The sequence below is a fragment of the Adiantum capillus-veneris genome, chromosome 21, assembly GCF_014529385.1.
Source record: "Adiantum capillus-veneris isolate H3 chromosome 21, ASM1452938v2, whole genome shotgun sequence".
In the NCBI taxonomy this organism is placed as follows: Eukaryota; Viridiplantae; Streptophyta; class Polypodiopsida; order Polypodiales; family Pteridaceae; genus Adiantum; species Adiantum capillus-veneris.
This window is the reverse complement of record NC_140951.1, coordinates 92,417,782-92,436,539: the sequence shown is the minus strand read 5'-3', so window position 1 is coordinate 92,436,539 and position 18,758 is coordinate 92,417,782. Positions and strand designations below refer to the sequence as shown.

The following is an 18,758-nucleotide window of genomic DNA, read 5'->3' as shown; positions in this document are numbered from 1 at the left end:
ACAGACAATAGGAGCCCTATAAGAGGGCTCCTCCATAGACCCTCTAAAGGGCCTTTTACAGGGTTTTTGGCTCTCTTAAGTTTGAGGCACCCTCATCCTTAAATTTTGGTGGTAACCTATGGTGACTGCTACAATTTAGGTAGGGAGTACCTAAACCACCCCCCCACATTAACATATCACCCTCTAGGTGGGCTACAAGAGGTCAAAAAGTGCATCACTGCATAGTGACTTTCTAAAGCCCTTCTCTATCATTGTTCAAGCGTTTGAAAACCCATGAGCATTGAAGGGTGGTTATGGGGGGCTCCTTACTATTTTCAAAGGACCAATAAAATTGAAGGGCCTTCAAGTTTTGGGGGTCCTTTAGGGGGCCTACCCTCTCCCCCACGAAATTGACTCTAACCGCTAGGCTATCGCGTGTTCATTGAAAGAGGTGTGTGTGGTAAGTTTATAGATCATGGCGTCGCGGACAAGTTTACACCTAGTCCACACCGAGTTCACATTGAGTTCACACCAAATTTGATGTGGTGTGCAAACTCTCCCTAGTTCACACTGTGTTCATGTTAAGTTCACATCGAGTTCACACCAAATTTGATGTGATGCACATACCTCCCGAGTTCACTCTTAGTTCACACCTAGTTCAAATGGTGATCGGATGGCCCGTATTGCACCCGCCTCGTGACGCCTATTGTGGGCCATTGATTCCACCTCGCTAGGAGTGACGAGGGGCCTATGGGGGAGATTCTAGGTTGGAGGTTGAAGGGCAACTGCCCCTATGATAGGTCCGACCCAATAGGCTAGATCGACGTGAATAAGTTTGTGCTCCCTCGTCTTCATACCTCATCGTCGCCATGGCTACAGATCTCATCTCTGCATCTCACTCTTCCGCGACAGCCCCTGCCAGCAAGCGGCGTCGTCTCGGATGGGATGACCCGAGTCCGGCCGCGCACTCAGACGCTGCTTGCCTTCATTTCCATATCTCGACTGTAAGTCAGTGAAAGATCTGCATCATTGGATGTTTTCTCCGTAATTTCCTAATTGTGTCGATCCAAGGTCGAACCCTAACTTTCTGTCGTTGTTACAGCGGCTTAGAGAGATTAACTTGTTTGGATGGTCGTTTATCAATAGTTGTGATTTCGTCTGGAAGTGTACATATCTATCTGTGCATAAACTGTGATAAGATGTGGCCTTCTTTGCTTGAAGTTCTGTCACGAATGTTAATAAGGTTGTTTTCTGCATGTGATGTATGTTCTTGTGGGGTGACTTCCTCTTGTGCTAAGTTCGATTACCTCTTTTAGCTATTTCATTCTCTTCTGTATGGTTACATCTTGATCTTTTTAGGTTTTCCCTGCCCCTTCCTCGCCCCAGACCATCCAGACTTCCTGTGTTGGTGCCCTGCAAAATGTGACATGTAGTCAGAAGATGGCTGCTCACCAACTCGCATTTCGTCGTAAAGATTCACCTCCCTGGCTTGAAGATGATAAGGATGGCCACTACAGCTTCAACCTTGGAGATGACCTAACTTCTCGCTGTAATCAGAGTGGCTTCATTTCATTCTTACTGTATTGAGCACACCTAATCTTAGACTAGAGAGAAGGGAAACCTTTGTCTGCAAATCTTATGGATTCATACTGCTGCAGACAAGATTCTTCAGAAGATGGGTGAAGGCACCTTTGGGAAGGTCTTGGAATGTTGGGATAGGGATGCCAAAGAGTTAGTAGCCATTAAGGTTATTCGCAGTGCTGAGAAATATCGTGAAGCTGCTATGATTGAAGTGGATGTTTTGCGAATTCTTGGCAAGCACGACAGAAGTGGTTCACGGTCTGTTCCCTTTATCTGCTATCTTTTTAATTTCTTTGGCCTCTTGAAGCTTAATTAATTAATGGTATGCATTTTATGCCCTCAGAGGCTGTGTCCAGATCAGGAGATGGTTTGATTACAGGAACCATATATGTATTGTAAGTAGTTAAGAAATTTTGGGAGGAGGCTAATGAGATTGCCACTTTTTAGATTTTTTAAAAAGGTGGAGCTTAGTATTATTATTAGGCATTTCCAATGATCTTGCCATTATCACAGGTTTTTGAGAAGCTTGGACCAAGCTTGTTCGATTTTTTAAGGACAAATGATTATCGCCCATTTTCCGTGGAGCTTGTGCGAGATTTTGGTCGACAACTTCTGGAATCTGTGGCATGTGTGTAGACTTCAGCTTCTTGCTTTTTGTTTATTTATTTTTGAATAGTCATCTTAATAGGGAAACAAAAAATTGTGGGTCATCCCACAAGCATGTTCACATTTTGTGCGTGGGGTTTCTTGGTGCTGCAGACATGCATAGCTTGAGCTTAATTCACACAGATTTGAAACCCGAGAATGTCCTTCTTGTGTCTCCTGAGTACACAAAGGTTGTTGATCGGAAGGTAACATTTTCCAGAGCAGTCTGGAAGTTCATAGTTTCACACTTTGTGTTAAGTTAATGTGGGTGTGTGTGCTTTACCCTCTCTTATTCGGTTGGGCTCTTGGGTGCTTACAGAACACCACAAAGCATTCGCTCCTTATGAAGCGTGTTCCCAAATCAAGTAGAGTGAAGCTTATTGATTTTGGTAGCACTACAAATGACAGGGAATGTAGCTTTTCAGTTGTTTCAACGAGGCACTATCGAGCCCCTGAAGTTATTTTAGGTTAGTGGGGTATTTGTGTGGCATCGCAAATACAGCCTTCTTGGCAAACTCTATACGCAATCTCCTATGTATACACATAAAGCTAATGATTGTGTCCCAGGTTGTGGGTGGAGCTCTCCCTGTGATATTTGGAGCATGGGTTGTATTTTGGTTGAACTTTGCTCGGTACAACTCGCCTTTCCCTTTCAAAGAAAAACATGGCTCTACCCATTCATTGTGTGTCCTTGCAGACCACAAAATGCACTCATTGCAATCATTAACCTCAAAATTCATGTTGTAGGGTGAAGTTCTGTTTCAAACACATGAAAATCTAGAACATCTTGCCATGATGGAACGTGTTCTTGGGCTAATTCCGCCTCACTTAATCAAGAGGTCAACGTAAGTACATGAAAATAGTATGCAGCATTCATTGTCATCTGTTTGCTTAGGCCATTTGGTTGAGGAGAGAGGTCCCATGTGTGTTAGTCACTGATGAAATGTGGTATCTTTTTACCTCTTGGCGGAGGTGCTTTTTAGAGTGCAAAAAATAGCTGTTGATTTTAATGCTTAAATTGTTGTCTACCTCTTGTGCTGCTGAATTTAAGGAACTGTAGTTCTTCTACTCGATTAGATCCATACTGCAATTATTGTCTGTCCCATCTTTTGTCAATATTCAGCCAGCTTGCAGGTGTTCGTTTCGATTAACAGACTTTGTGTAAGTATTTCTGTTTGCTAACTTGTTTCTGAGAATGAAATGTGCAGGGGGAAGGCTCAGGATTACTTTAGACATGGCAAAAAGCTGATCTGGCCAGATCGATCGACATCAGGAGAGAGTATCCGAGCTGTGCACAGATTACCCCGGCTACGAGTAGGTCCTGCTACCCTGCCTTTTTGTGAAGATGTTTTTGATTGCATTTAACTCCAGTGAATACAATTGCAACTACTTTCCAGGATCTGGTGATGGAGCATACAGACAAGTATGCAAGTTCGTTGGTTGACCTTTTAGAGCACATGCTGAAGTATGACCCTTATGAGAGGCCAACAGCAATGAAGGCATTGGAGCATCCTTTCTTTCAGTCTTTGTCTTGAGGATAGTACGCAATGGCGATAAGACGCTCTCAGAGCAAGCTATATTCTCTGCGATTGGAATTTGGCTTTTATGAACAGGCATTTTTGGTTGTGCTTGCAAGCTGTGACTGTGCTTGCATCTTCCAAGGAGCCAAATGTCAAAGTCAACGTTACCTCCTAACGGGTTCTGGAAAGAGAGAGAACATGGTGGGGGTTTGGTTGTCGGCTTTGACAGAAAAGGGTCGAGCTTGGGCTGTCGGCTGGGGCGAAGGAGGTTGAGCTTGGGCTGTCGGCTGGGACAGAATGGGCGGAGTTTGTGCTGTCAGCTGTGTACATAGAGGCCTGTCATTGCTGTGGGTTGTAATATTTGGATATGATTGCTTGAACAAGATCGTTTGAGCTGAGCAGGCGGGGATACTGACTCTCCTTTTAAAAGATGAATCACATGTATATTAGAAGTATTTTCTTTGCAATTGATAAGGTTGACATGAATTGCAATTCAGGGATTTGTGCAATTCCTTTTTGTAGTAGTCATTGGTGTATAAATTTTTTTGGTGGTGTTGATGGGATGTGCTCAATCTATCAGAACGGTCTGTACCGGTCTAGTAGCAGCTGAGTAATAGGCTTGCCTTTCTTTCTTTACCTTTTCATGTAAGGGCAGTTTCTCACACAATCCAGGAGTGTCAGTTCTGATGCCATGTAATTTGTTTGTTTTCACTGTATTGGTGGGTAAAATGTATGAACCGGGCAGTGGTAAAGAGAGCTTTGCGTCAAACTGACGGTCACTAGCCCCTGGTGTAAGTAGGGTTATGGTTATTAAAAACAGGGGCCCTTGTTTCCCTTGGAAGTTTGTCGGAGGCTCTCCTAACACTCACAAACGAGATTGGAATAGCATCACTAAGCAGTTCTACTGGAGGGGTCGAAGTTCCATGGTCTTGATGAGGGGTGCTAAGCTCTGTTTCAGTTTGTGCTTTGGCATGGACTTAGTGTGATGCTTAGTGTAATGAAAGCCATTGCAACATGTCCTTGGCTTTCATCATCAGTGGAAGCCCTCGTGTACAAAGAATTGTGCACAATTGTAATTTTTGCATAGCTTTAACCAAACCGAACTTGGAATGTGAAAATTGTTGTATTTTACCTATTTTATAGCCCTCACAAGCATGCCTAGCAGGTGCTTCTAATGACAGTAGAAACCATATAAGACTACTATAGATTTTAAGTTGAGCCGGCCAGAACAAGCAACATCCGCTCTAAGATTAGAAACTGCGCATGCAGTGTCTTCCACATACATCGTATGTACATTTAGCTTATAAAGCCTATAAAATAATACATAAGTTGCATGCCATGATGATGTTCATAAAGACCAAGTCTTCCAATTGTAGATGCAATGAATTTCCTCGATCCTAAGCACATACAACATAGTTGCCAATGTGAAGCAATGTCATTTGTAGTAGTGAGAAAAATCTCTTTGTATCCTTTGCATGAGTAAGATGCATCCTTGGTATATGTGAAAATTCCATTTAGGGACAACCTCAGTACATATGAACAGTTCATGCTCATAAATAATGTGCTTTGTACCATCACTATCAAAATACTATACATAAGATTCCACTTCCACAAACATATGTATCATAAAGGCAATGAATAGTATATATCCGTTGAACAAAAGCTAAATGGAGAGGCATCAAAGATGGCCATGATAGGCTCTCTCTTCTTTGCCTCGTGGCCATCATACACTATTTGAGAGGGGAAGCCTCCATAAGGTCATATTAGGCAATCCCTAAAGTCATGCTTTCAAAAATATTGTCAAGATTTAGCCACACGGTCGAATGTTCGCCTCTTATGTGGAATTGCGGCTTGAGAAATTATCAATGTCTCCAATATTGTGTCTTTTTTTATAACATTGATACTAGTTGTTGGGCTTGTGGGAGGGAGAGAGAGAGAGAGAGAGAGAGAGAGAGAGGGGAAAGAAAGAGGGAGTTTCACACTTTTCAGTAGTCAATATACAAAAATGTACAATGCAATCCCTTTATAGCATAGCATAACTCATATACAAAAAGGAGGGGTATATATAGAAAAGGTTTTGACACCAATATCCGGCAGCTCTCATCTCTAGGTGTCTTTCAAAGTAGCCAAACACACACAAAACTGTTGCTTTAAAATAGTTCATTTATACCCTTTTAGGGTCTTCTTACCTTCTTTCTAACAAGTTACGCCTATATGGTTGAGACTAATCCCATGGCAAGTAAGCGAAAGTAAGGCAAATGAGCCTGTCTAAAGCAAAAGCAACATTGGAATTCTATGTAGCACATTAAAAAAATAGGCCAATAAGCACATGGAAGTTTGGAGGAGGCTTGATTTTGACGGACTCTTCGGAAGAGAGAGAGAGAGAGAGAGAGAGAGTGGAGATGGGGCTCCAACTTCTTGTGCCCTTCTCTTCGTGCTCCAAAGTTAGCACCTTTGAAACATATATGAGCTTTACAAAGATGTAGCGGCGTTTTCCCTAGTGTGATTGTCAATGCCGCAAAATTTTGTTATAAATGCCATACAGATTGCCTTTACCCAAAAATCAACAAAATCGTGCAGACTTTCCATGGCATTTCTAGCCTCTTAAACCTTGATTGCTCTATGTAGCTTTTGTGTGTCATGACAATGTAGCTCTGTTGCCACACACTCTCCAAATGCTTTGGGTCCATGGCATCACGACCTCAACCCTCTTGGATCTTCTCCATGACATTTCGTACAGCTACAAATTTATGTTACATGATTTTCTTCACCATTGGGGATGGGTCCTAAAACTTGTTTTGGCTCTGAGCACTAAAGCAAAGGACTTTTACCTTCATGGTCTACTATAGTATTTGCGTCCCATTCATTAGCCATTTGGTCTACAAGCCGAGCTCGGTATTCAACAAGACTCTACACACCTTTTTCAAGGCAATAATGGCCAAAACATCTCATAAAGATGATTGGTGGGTGTTTTGAAATTCTTGGTAAATACTTATGGTGGAGTAGGTTTCAAAAAGATACAAACTGCTCAACAAAACTTGGCTACACTTTTTCTTATTGGAATTTCTTTGGAAAGTGGAAATACATATGCAAAAGCAATGTTTGCTAAATTACTACGTTGTTAATGGGTGGGTCCAAATAGATTCATCATAAAAGAGTCTATTATTTATGGGTCGTACGTTGTTGTGAATAAGGTGGAGCAAAAAGCCAAGAAATATGACCGACGTAACTAATTTTTAATTGGTGAAAATGTCTTTGCTAAGGAATTAACTAATCAACCCAAGTTCAAACATTCAAATTTACTTCAACTTATTTGTTGCACACAAAAAACCATTAAGGACAAGTGTAGGTTGGTGAAGGAATGGATGCATATCAATCTAGGCAACATCAATAGACAAAAGATAGAAAAGCAAAATTCCTTTTTTTTTTCTTACATTTGTGGATATTATGCTCCAAAAATGGAGCATCTTTATGGCATGCACATCATCTAGGGGGATCTTAAGTCCTACAATATCATCTTGGCGACTGCTGCAACTAATGGGTCTTTAAGTGATTTCCGTTTGCACTTGCGGATAGGTGGCATGGATATGTCGAGCGAAAAACCAAAGCTCTACGCACACAACCTTGCATATGGGGATATTATATTAGAGGGCCCCTACGGTTTTTCATGTTAAGCTTGGGAATAAGTTGGAAGGGAAACCCACTACCAGTTTTACAAAGGAAACACGTGTTTATACATACTCTAAAATATTCCATTTGATGACAATGGCAAGTTTGGATAATTGCTTGCCAATATTTTCCATGGAGAGAGACTTAGGTTGCGCGCGAAGAGAGAGAGAGAGAGAGAGAGAGAGAGAGAGAGAGAGAGAGAGAGAGAGAGAGAGAGAGAGAGAGAGAGAGAGAGAGAGAGCGCTATCCTCCAAATCTTTACATAGACAGAAACTTTTGTTTAAATCACTCGCATGCTTACAATTGAAAGTGTCTTCTACTCACAAATATTGATCCTACACGAGCTGTCAAACTTATATACCTTCCCTTGGCTTTGTCATTGAACATCAGGCCCCCATACGCTATGGTGTTGTAGTCTTGGCAACCCCATGTGATGGTAGCCACAAATGCTACCTAGTTGCACATGTCTCAACAATCACATGAAGCTTTAATTTTACCTTGCCAATATCTTGTTCAAACGCGGTAAAAAGTGAGTCACTAGTATGTATATAATACCAGGATGTGCTTCACTTTTTTTTATCGTGTTTGGCCAAGATATTGAAAAGATGAATCACAACTCCAAAGCATAATCGGATAGCATGGTGTTGCTGCCATCACATATATTTCCAAGACAACAACATAGGATCAACACTTGTGAGTAGAACACCCTTTAAGTATCTAAGCATGCCCAAGATTTGAGTAGAAAGTCTGGCTCTTCTGGATATCGAGTCCGACATCTCTATGTTTATCTTGCAAGATACATTGAACGGATCTTTGCAACAAGCAATGCAAGTCTCTCCCTATTGAACAACCTTCCATGCACATATCCAACTTATTTACTATGTTTCAAAATAGACCATATAGAAATTATAAACATCTACATCCTCTGTAAATGTGGCAATGGATTGCACTTTAAAATTATTCTCAAGATCAACGTGCATGGCATAAAGATGCTCCATTCCTTTGGCAATTCGAAGCATGAAATCCAAAAATGTCAGCAACAAAAGAGAAGAATTCATGTCGCTTTTCTATCTTTTTTCTATTATGCTTCTCAAGTTGGTGCCCATCAATCCCATACCAAGCTACACTTATTCTTCAATGGTTTTTGCGCGTTGAAGATAAAGTAAATTGTCTTAACATGGCTTGAGTAGCTTCTTCCATGGACGGCATTTGCATCCACTCTGAAAACTCTTGACAAAGTTCTTTCCATTCCATTGCATGCTATGTATAACAACATGTGATCCATTCAAAATAAAACTTTTCCAAGAATCCATTTGGATCCACCTAGAAACAACTTGGAAATTTTACAAATGATGCTTTGGCACTTGCATTCTCATTTTCAACTTGCTTGTGCCACACGCATTTAATCTCACTTGCCAAGGCTTTCAAAATCTACCACATCATATATATGAGATGTATTGGTATATATTGAGTTGAAAGATGTACATAAAGTGTCAAATTCCTCAGCTTGCAGGCCCATCACCTATTGAATGACACACAAACGTCACATTAGGTCACATATGTGCAAATCCTTAGATTTATTCATCAAAGCAAAAGCAATAGCTTTCTAGACCCATCCTTGTCGGTAAAGGCAATCACACTCAAATTTATAGCCATGTAAAATGTGTGAGAGAGAGAGAGAGAGAGAGAGAGAGAGAGAGAGAGAGAGAGAGAGAGAGAGAGAGAGAAGCTCCAAGATGATGGGGCTGATATGTCTTTGGATCCAAGCATGTCAAGAGGATGAGCTACTAGAGCACGTAAGTGAAAGGAGGATGTTAGGTGGAAGGGGAGGATGAGAAACAATAATGGGAGTGTGGTGCAAGACAAAGATAATAGCGAGATAATAGGACTGGAGGAGGAGAGGATGAGACAACAATAATGAGAGTGTGGTGCAAGACAAAGATAATAGGACTAGAGAATAAATAATGGTTGGAGAAGGATATTGTTTGCCGAGCAAGAATGACACTATAGTAATTATGGAGGAGCAACTCGTTCTCAAAAACATGAGCTCCGCTAAAGTGCTAGAGCAATTGTGCTTCCTCTTTCACCACATGCACTAACATTGATTTGTTTGTCGACAAATCTCCCTAGATGCATGTGTCTCTTGCATTTGAACCCACACCACAAAATATGCCGTGCATGTTCCTTTATATAATGCCATGTCTTCAAATCCTATCAATTATTATAGAAGCATGGTATTAGGTTCAAGATTAGCCTTTTGCAGTGCTTTGATGCCAAGGTATGTTTCAATAGTCGATAGAACAAAGTGCATCATATGAGGGCACCAAGGTGTTCTCTCTCTCTCTCTCTCTCTCTCTCTCTCTCTCTCTCTCTCTCTCTCTCTCTCTCTCTCTAGCGCGAAGAGGATTCCTTTCTTTGCTGATACATCCACACGTGCTATAGGAGAAAAGTAAACTAATACTTTATTTCCTTCTTACCTTTTCTCCTACGGCGTGATAGATGTTTCTGTTAAATGACGTTTCATCTATGCGCGCCGTTCAAAAAAAGTATCTATACATTTGATAAGAAGAAAAAACAACAATTATGAAAACAAATCCTTTTTCTTGGGCTGAGCATGGCTTTGCAACCCTTTTTCCTCTTCTAGATTTGCAACCTCTTTGTCCATAGCTACAATCTCTCGTTCCAGATTTACAACCTCTCCTTCCGGATTCGCAACCTCTTTCTCCATAGCTCCAACGTCTCCTTCTAGATGAACAACCTCTTTCGCCATAACTACAATCTCCTTATACACCTGCAACCTCTTTCTCCATAGCCCCAAAATCTCCTTCCTTGAACATGGTTTCCTATCCCAATTTTGCTCTCTTCCCAAGATTGCAAGTCTCTTTCGATTTTTGTAACATCTTTCTTGATGTGCAATATCAACTTCCCTACTCTAGCTCCCTATCACTTTTTTGACATCTCTTTGAAAGAAAATAAAATTTGGTACCTTTTGCGACGATAAAGATGCTAAGGCTACTTTAGCATAGTGTCATGCACTCTTCTTATACATTTGCTAAAAAAACTTGCATAGATTATCATAGTTGAGAGTGCTTTTATCTTTGGGTGTTCAAAGCATGTTGAGAAATTTTTAATGAAGGATCTTTGTTGCCCCCCCCCCCCCCCCTCTCTCTCTCCTACCATATGTAGACTAACCAAAAAACCACCTACATAAGAAAACATATACGTGTGTTCAATCAAAATATTGCATAATATTGATCAAATCTTACGTCTTGTCTCACCAATATCCACATGGCAAGGTTTATGGTTAATATGAGGTTCTTAAGGGGGTCCATAGGTGTTGCAATATGTGGATGCACCGAACGATTGAATCTCAGGGGTGAATCAAGGGTAAACTAGGGATAATCATAAGTAAATTGTGCACCCCCAGTTCACTGGAAACTAAGATTATCATTTCTATTATCATAAGACACTTGATCAAAGGCAAAGACTTGCTTCCCAAGAGTCTATCTTGGCAAGTTGGACTAGAACCTTCTGTTAAAAGCCAAGTGACCACATCACATGCCAACAGCTCGGGAGAGTAATAGTTATAAGCCTATGCCAAAAAATAACAAGTATCCAAGCGTGTGAAACAACTCTGTAACATTAGCAAAATGATAGGTGACAAAAATAAGGGGTAATCCAAAAATGGTGTTACAAAAGGGAGAGTACCACCAAACGCGTTTCGCTCTTCTAAGCTCATCAATGATGGTGTTAGTGAATTGTGTTTGTATGAGAGGAGGAGGTAGGAGTTTATAAAGGGTGCTTGGAAAATTCTTTTTTAGGGTTAACCATTTCTTAGGGGACATCATTTTTTGGGAGGAGTGGTATTAAAGGCCAAGTACCAGGGTATAGGGAGAGGAGTTAAGGTGAGTTAGGTGTGGATGTAAGCTAAAAACAAGGTTCTAGACTACAATTTTTGGGAATGAGAGGTTGGGGTAGGATTGTGAATAAGGGGGGAGGGGAGGCAACTTTAGGTGAGGGAGAAGTGTCATCATGGAAATAAAGAAAAATGAGAGGTTAAAAGCAAGCTCAATAATGTTCTGGTAAAGGTGTAAAGAAGTGTCCAATGGATAATTCAAGAGGAGGGAGAAAAAGTTTCTCCAAATATTGAGCTCTAGATGGTATGATGCTAGAATTAAAAATGGGAGCATCTCAGTAAACTGAAATTTTAAAGAAAAGATTGTGTAGGATAGATTTACAAAAAAGAGGGGTTTGGGGGTGGCGTGGGAGGTTACAAAGAGAAAGCGTGTGGGGTAAAAAAGTTGAATCAAGGGGGGTGCAAACTATGCACCAAAAGGCTGTGGATGTTGGGCCCTAATAGTTCAATAAATAGTTGGTCTAGGGAGGTGGGAAAGGTAAGCATCGAGTTGGCAAGCTTTAGAAATGGGATTGCTAATACATTGAGAGGATAGTAATTTTTTAGTGGTAGGTGTGAAGGGGATTTTTGAACACGGTGGGTGGATTTTTGTTATTTTGTGCGAGGGTAGGAGAAGAGAGGTTCGATTGAGGTAAGAGACCTTGCCAAAAACTTTTAGGAGGAAGCTAGGTGGGTAGCCCTTAGCCCAAAGGCATAAGTAGAAGAGGTTGCGGAGATAGAGGTATCCCTTCAAGACCTATTCCCTAATAATATAACTTTTCAGCTCTGACATGATGAAGGCGACTTTCTGATGTGTTGGGTGCCTGGAGATCCAAGGGATATAGTTGTCGGCATTCAATGGTTTTTGAAAGCAATGGGAGTCCAAGAGGCTAGATGTAGTGAAGCGAGCAAATTCAATGTCAAGCATAATGGAACGAGTAGAGGAGATGGTTTAAGAGATTTTGATGTACTCTTGAAGAGATTCACCGTAAGAGTTTAAGAGAAGGGTAAGGGTTATGAGGGATCCCTTCCATAGTCCAATAGCATCATCCACATAACGCTTGAAGTAAAGAAAGTTAGGGTTAAGCAAGAGGGGGCAAGAGGCTTCCAAGTGGCAGAGGAAGAGACATTCATATACCATGACAAAGTTTGAGCTCATGGCAGTGCCTTTGGTTTGTTTCCATAATTTTCCTTTAAAGATACTGTAATGATGAGATAAGATAAGGGAGGCAAGGACGAGAACAAAATGGGACTTGTGTGGGTCAAAAAAGTTAGAGATGAAAGAGTTGAGAGCAATGAGGCCTTGATTAATTGGGATGCTAGGGTATAAGGCTTCTACGTCAAACGTGAAAAAGGAGGATGTTAGATGGAACGCAAAGTTTGTCCAAGTTTTGGATGAGGGTTAGGGAATTTTGAACGTGTTGCTTTTGGCCAAGGAGGATTGGGTAGAGTTCCAAATGGAGTCAAATAGAAGCTTTTTCAAAGAGGTAACCCTTATAGGAACATATAGGTCGTCGAGAGACGATGGATGGCTTATGGAGTTTAGGGATAAAGTAGGGTTTAAGGGGTTTATTAAGAGGGAAGAGGATAAAGTTCCGCTCACTAGAGGGAAGAGCTGAGCAACGAAGAGTGATAGAGGTAAGAAGGGAAGCTAAGAAGGCAAAAGGAAAGTTAAGGAAAGAGCGGTCATTGAGATGTGAGAGGACATCTTTCTCATACCAATCCAATGGTAGGATTACTACACCAAGGTTTTTGTCTGCAAGTTTTATGATTATTGAAGGGTCCAAGGAGAGGCTAGATAAAGCTTCAATGACAAAACTAGGTCACTTTGAGATGGGAAAATTGCAAGCACCAAGGACAAGGTTAAAGTGATGCTGATTAGTGGAAAAAATTTGGCTAAAAGAGGGATTTATTAGAGGTGGTTTCCAAAGGGGGTTGGGCTCCTTAAAAGGAGAGAGGGAGGATTTAAGGTCTTTAAAGAAGAACTTAAGGTTGAGAATTCTGGATAAGTTGTAATGTGAGTTGAGAAGTAAGAGAGGGAGGGGTTTAGAGGAAGAGGATGTATTTAAGCCTAGGGCCAAGCATCGTCTTTCGGGGGGGGGGGGGGGGGAAGAGAGAGAGAGAGAGAGAGAAAGGCGCCAAATTGTGAATCTTTAAGTTAGAGATATCGTGCTCCAAGGTTGAAACTTGACATTTTCCAAAGAGCAAGAGTTTGTAGCTTTATGGATTCGTGAGTGAGAACCGTGACTTTCTCCTTGTTCTTCCTTTGTGAGGTGGGGATTTGAGAGTGGCTTTTGAAATCCATAGGTCTTATCATTCCATGGCATGCAATGTAGAACAACATATGATCCATTCAAAATATAACCTTTTCAAGATGAATCCATTTGGATCCACCCATAAACAACTTGGAGATTTTAACAAATGATGCTTTGGCACTTACATTCTCATTTTCAACTCGCTTGCACCACACGCATTTAATCTCGCTTTCCAAGGCTTTCAAAATCTACCACATCATATATATGAGATGTATTGGTCTATATTGAGTTGAAAGACGTACATAAAGTGTCAAATTCCTCGGCTTGCAAGCCCATAGCCTATTGAATGACACACAAACGTCACATTAGGTCATATATGTACTCAAAGCAAAAGCAATAGCTTTTTAGACCCATCCTTGTTGGTAAAGGCAATCAAGATAAGATTGGAGTAGAAGAGGATGAGACAATAATAATGAGTGTGGTGTGCAAGACGAAGATGACAAGATTGGAGAATAAATAATGGTTGGAGAAGGAGATTGTTTGCCGAGCAAGAGGGACACTAAAGTAATTATGGAGGAGCAACTCGTTCTCAAAAACATGAGCTCCACTAAAGTGTTGCAATTGTGCTTCCTCTATATGCACTGACATTGACTTGTATGTTGACAATTCTCCCTAGATGCATCTGTCTCTTGCATTTGAACCCACACCACAAAATATGCCTTCCATGTTCCTTTATATAATGCCATGTCTCGAGATCCTCTCAATTATTATAGGAGCATGGTATTAGGTTCAAGAATTAGCCTCTTGAAGTGCTTTGATGCCAGGCATGTTTCAATAGTTGATAGAACAAAATGCAGCATATGAGGGCACCAAAGTGTTATCTCTCTCTCTCTCTCTAGCGCATCAAGAGGATTCCTTCTTTTTTGCTAACACATCCACACACGACGTAGGAGAAAAGTAAACTGTTACTTTCTTTCCTTCTTACCTTTTCTCCTAAAATGTGATAGATGCTTCTGTTAAATGTCGTTTCATCTATACACACCGTTGTCAAAAACACTAGCTATACATCTGATAAGAATAAAAAAACAACAACTATGAAAACAAATCCTTTTTCTTGAGCTAAGCATGGCTTTGTTACCCTTTTTCCTCTTCTAGATTTGCAACCACTTTGTCCATAGCTACAATCTCTCCTTCCTGATTTACAACCTCTCCTTCCGAATCCACAACCTCTTTCTCCATAGCTCCAACATCTCCTTCTAGATCAACAACCTCTTTCTACATAATTGCAATCTCCTTCTACATCTACAACCTCTTTTTCCATAACCCCAAAATCTCCTTCCTTGAACAAGGTTTCCTATCCCAATTTTGCTCTTCCCAAGATTGCAACTCTCTTTCGATTATTTGTAACATCTTTCTTGGTGTGCATTATCAACTTCCGTACTCTAGCTCCCTATCACTTTTGACATCTCTTTGCAAGAAAAAAATTTATAGTAGCTTTTGCAAAGATAAAAATGAGAAGGCTACTTTAGCATAGTGTCAATCTTCTTATACATTTGCTAAAAAAACTTGCATAGATTATCATAGTTGAGAGTTCTTTTATCTTTGGGTATTCAAAGCATGTTGAGAAATTTTTAAGGATCTTTACATAAATGATGTGAAATGTTCTAATGTCTTTACAACTCTCAATCTTTGTGCGAAAAGGCTTGTTCTATTCATGCTGCTTAGATAGTGGTCACACAATGCATAGTTATCAATTACTTTTTGAAATCACCATGCCTCATGCATGGTCACAAGCGCACTTCATATTTGTCTTACGTGCAACTATGCAAAGGCTTTCATAACTATGCCAATTTTTGGCAAAGTTGCAATAGTAAAATATTATTGATAACTATGCATTGGGTGACCACAACATTAGTTCTTAGGCCTCCACTTGATCCTTGCTTTACTAACAAACAATTATTCTAATTTATAAGATGCATACATTAATAATCAATAACATTAGAAGCACTACTTCAGACAAAACTGCACAATACTAGTTTATTGTAGTACCATTTTATTTAATGTTATGCATAAATATCAACAAGTGTCGAATGTAAATGTTGTAAATTCAAAAGAGCTATCAAAAGCATGTGGTGATGTCTCCTTTGAAAGCAAAAATAACACACATAATAAGATAAATACAGAGGAAATAGAATACAGTGATAAAAAGGTCTTGTGTACATAAAAGCAAGGTCCAGACAAAAGCAAATATCAAGATGGGAGAGGAAAATAAACAATTGAAAAATGTAATTCCTCCTTCATTGTGCATGTAACTAGGCCCTTTTTTTCCCACGTCTTCACCCCTTTATATCCAGTGTTGCTTTTTGACAAGCATTTTACCCGTTCCGGGGTATAATGCCCATTTTAAATGGATGAAAATGTGAGCTACCCTATGAAAATTACACTAAGATCCCAAAAAAATCATAAAATCAACCCTGCTCATATGTGCCTATGTTGCTAGAAAGGTATCCACAAGCATTGCTTAGCAGCAAGAACTACACGTCTTGTCTCACTGATCTTTACATGGCCAGGTCTCTAGTTGACACAAGGTGCTTAAGAGGAGATCCATGGTTGAAATGATTGAAATTGACCCTTGCTTCTCGTGCAAAAAGATGGCCTCAACAATCCTTCACTTTTACTACTCTCTAGAAACTTGCTCGACGCTTCTTGATTGTTTTGACCACGCATAGATGGCTGCCATCTAAACATTCTTCTTCGATGGGGCAACTTGAAATAGTCCCAAACTCTCAACTTGATCCTTGCCTTACAAACAACAACATCAAAAGCACTTCTTCCAAGAGAAGTGCACAATAGATATCACCAGATCACCCACAAGACAAGCAAAAATTCTCTTTAAAAAAAACAAAATCTCTTTAAGCTCTCTCTCTCTCTCAACAACGTGTCCGAAAATTGAAGGGTGTTGAATACCTCGTGAAGAGGTATTGAAGGGTGTTGAATACCTCGTGAAGAGGTTATCAAAAGCATGTGGTGATGTCTTCTTGGTCAAATTAGTGAAAGAAAATATGCCATTGAATGTTTTCAAGAGGTAGTCACTCTTTTAACTTCGCATCTCAAAGAGAAATATTGAAAGAAGGAACTTTTGCAATGTAAATTGATTAATCTGAAAAAGAAAACAAAATAATATATATGGATAGAGAATAAACATAATTAAGTGGATAAAACATAATATGTTAAAACATTACCGTCGTTCTATGTACATAGTAGCAAGATTAAAACAAAAGCTGATAGAGAAGGAAACAAACGTGCTTCGTTCTCGAGAAATTAATAGTAAGAACTACATGTCAGTTGTGGCTCAAAATTTGAGTGAGTGTGACTTAAGGCAGCGTTCAGACTGCCCCTGCGCGTAAGCTTTTCGGAGAGCTGAACCTACCAAAGGAGACGCCTTTCAGACTGCGCACGTCCTTGCTGCCCATGGTCCGGGCTGGCATGCTTACTGGTGCCCAAGTGAGTGCAGGAGTGTACACGCCCATGGCTGGAAGACGCCCTTCTCAACCAATGAGGTAGTGAGAGAACCTGACACCCTATGCTTTTTTGAACAAGTCTACCGCTCGTTTTGCTATGGTGTGTGAACCATGCACTGCACTTCGGCATCCTCTTCTTGAATACTGAGTGAAAAAGGTGCTTGATGCTCTTGAGTAGTCTGAATGCAGCCTAAGTGTGGGTCTCTGATGTTCTTAGAGCTCCTGCATGCTGGGCACTCACGTGGGTGTGGTGAGCGTATGTAAAACTGTAGTGTCAAAAAAATGGCGACTAGCATGTTGCGCTTGAAAAAAGCCCACGGCTGATTCCACATATAAACTTGGAATTGTACCGCTACATATATAATTAAGAGGCGAAAAGACCTCAAGGAATTTTGTAACTCAGTGTACCTCAAGGAGGGTTGTCCACCATTGAGAGAAGTATTTCTTGAGCCAGTATGGCACACTAACCACCATGCCAACTCTCATGAACCGGCTTTCGAGACAACGTATCAACCACCACATTCTTCTTTCCTGACTCTTTACGAGTCACATTTCAGTCCCAATCGGTCCAACCATCTTGTGGCTACCTGACCTTGACTCCTGTGGGTGAAGCTCTCGCCCATTGGTTGTTTCTCACCTGCCATGCAATGTCTGGGCATTTGTGATTTCGAAAAGAGGGTCCCAAAAATAAAATAAAATAAAAATCAAGGGAAAGAAACCAACAAATAAAGTTAGTGTTTGTCACATTGTCACAAACTGATGACGTGGCAGCTAGGGACAGAAGCTGATGACGTGGCGGATAGCAGTATGGATTTCCACAGATTGTGCTGACAAGCTGGCGTAGCAGGCTGCATGGATTCCACAGATTGTGCTGACAAGCTGGCGTAGCAAGCTGTACAGATTTCCGCGATCCACGCTGGTTGCTTTTTGGCCTAGTGCTTTTGAGTTTGCAGCTTTTCATGTACTTGCTTTTGAGTTTAAGGCCAAGGGGCATTAAATAAGAACCCAAGGCCCCTTTTCCCCTTAGTGAGCTGGCGAGCTTCTGAGCAGAGAGGGCCCGTGAGAGTTGTAACTTTGTTCAAGCATTAATATAAAAAGAAATACCGAAAGGGGCGCCAGATTTTGGGGCCAATACCTCTGTACACAGAACTACGTCAGGCCGTGTCGACTCTGTTTTAAAAGAGTGATGAAATTGTGAAGTATTTTAAATGATTCTCTCGTGTATTGTGCCCGATTTCCGACTTGGGGTGTTTAAGTCTGTAACAGTGGTATCAGAGCTCAACCGATTTCTCTTCTACTGAAAAATCCGATCCTTTTACCGCGACACACATGGATTCAAATGACGAATCCCTCTATAATCAAAGGAACCCCCCGACAATTCCGGATTGTGTGAACGTACGAAAAATTCAAATGGACAATCTGAACAAGAGTACAGGCCTCCACGGCCTACAAAGTATGAACAAATGGAGATGCAACGTCAACAGTAGGTTGATGCTTGTGCTAAGCAGATGCTCTAGTATTCAAAGGATCCCTAGTACGCGAAATTTTTGATCCACCACCGGATTCATGAGGTGCATTCCCCATGACGTAGAGCCATCGATTCGCCATTACAGTCTGCACTGAAGAAACCACCTACCCCGCGAATGTACATTGAAGATGAACTTGATGATGTGATTGAATGACAAGTCAACCA

General features: G+C 40.8%; 2 protein-coding genes across 3 annotated transcripts in view; one reads left to right on the top strand and one right to left on the bottom strand.

Moving 5' to 3' along the window:
- The first annotated feature begins 755 nt into the window (after positions 1-755).
- On the top strand, positions 756-4,221 carry LOC147431360 (serine/threonine-protein kinase AFC3-like). Its single transcript, XM_086493963.1, has 11 exons — positions 756-983; positions 1,339-1,528; positions 1,638-1,818; positions 1,904-1,955; positions 2,074-2,188; positions 2,320-2,411; positions 2,525-2,672; positions 2,773-2,837; positions 2,953-3,050; positions 3,414-3,519; positions 3,603-4,221. The coding sequence occupies exons 1-11, from the start codon at positions 849-851 to the stop codon at positions 3,738-3,740; spliced, it is 1,320 nt and encodes a 439-aa protein (XP_086350089.1). The 5' UTR covers positions 756-848; the 3' UTR covers positions 3,741-4,221.
- Positions 4,222-17,368: 13,147 nt separating this feature from the next.
- LOC147431359 (uncharacterized) overlaps positions 17,369-18,758 on the bottom strand; it is a 44,667-nt gene continuing 43,277 nt past the window's right edge. The window contains exon 2 of one of the 2 annotated variants that reach the window (XM_086493960.1): positions 17,369-17,702. In XM_086493960.1, the coding sequence (XP_086350086.1) occupies positions 17,649-17,702 (54 nt within the window). In that variant the 3' untranslated portion in view covers positions 17,369-17,648. Of the gene's footprint in view, positions 17,717-18,758 lie in introns of both variants that reach the window. The other variant, XM_086493962.1, reaches the window with a different exon arrangement.

Excerpts from the sequence above, each read along its gene's own strand:
- LOC147431360 (XM_086493963.1), top strand. The coding sequence starts at position 849 with ATGGCTACAGATCTCATCTCTGCATCTCACTCTTCCGCGACAGCCCCT. Across the intron at positions 2,412-2,524 it reads CAAAGGTTGTTGATCGGAAG|AACACCACAAAGCATTCGCT; the intron begins GTAACATTTTCC and ends GGGTGCTTACAG. Across the intron at positions 2,838-2,952 it reads TTTTGGTTGAACTTTGCTCG|GGTGAAGTTCTGTTTCAAAC; the intron begins GTACAACTCGCC and ends TTCATGTTGTAG.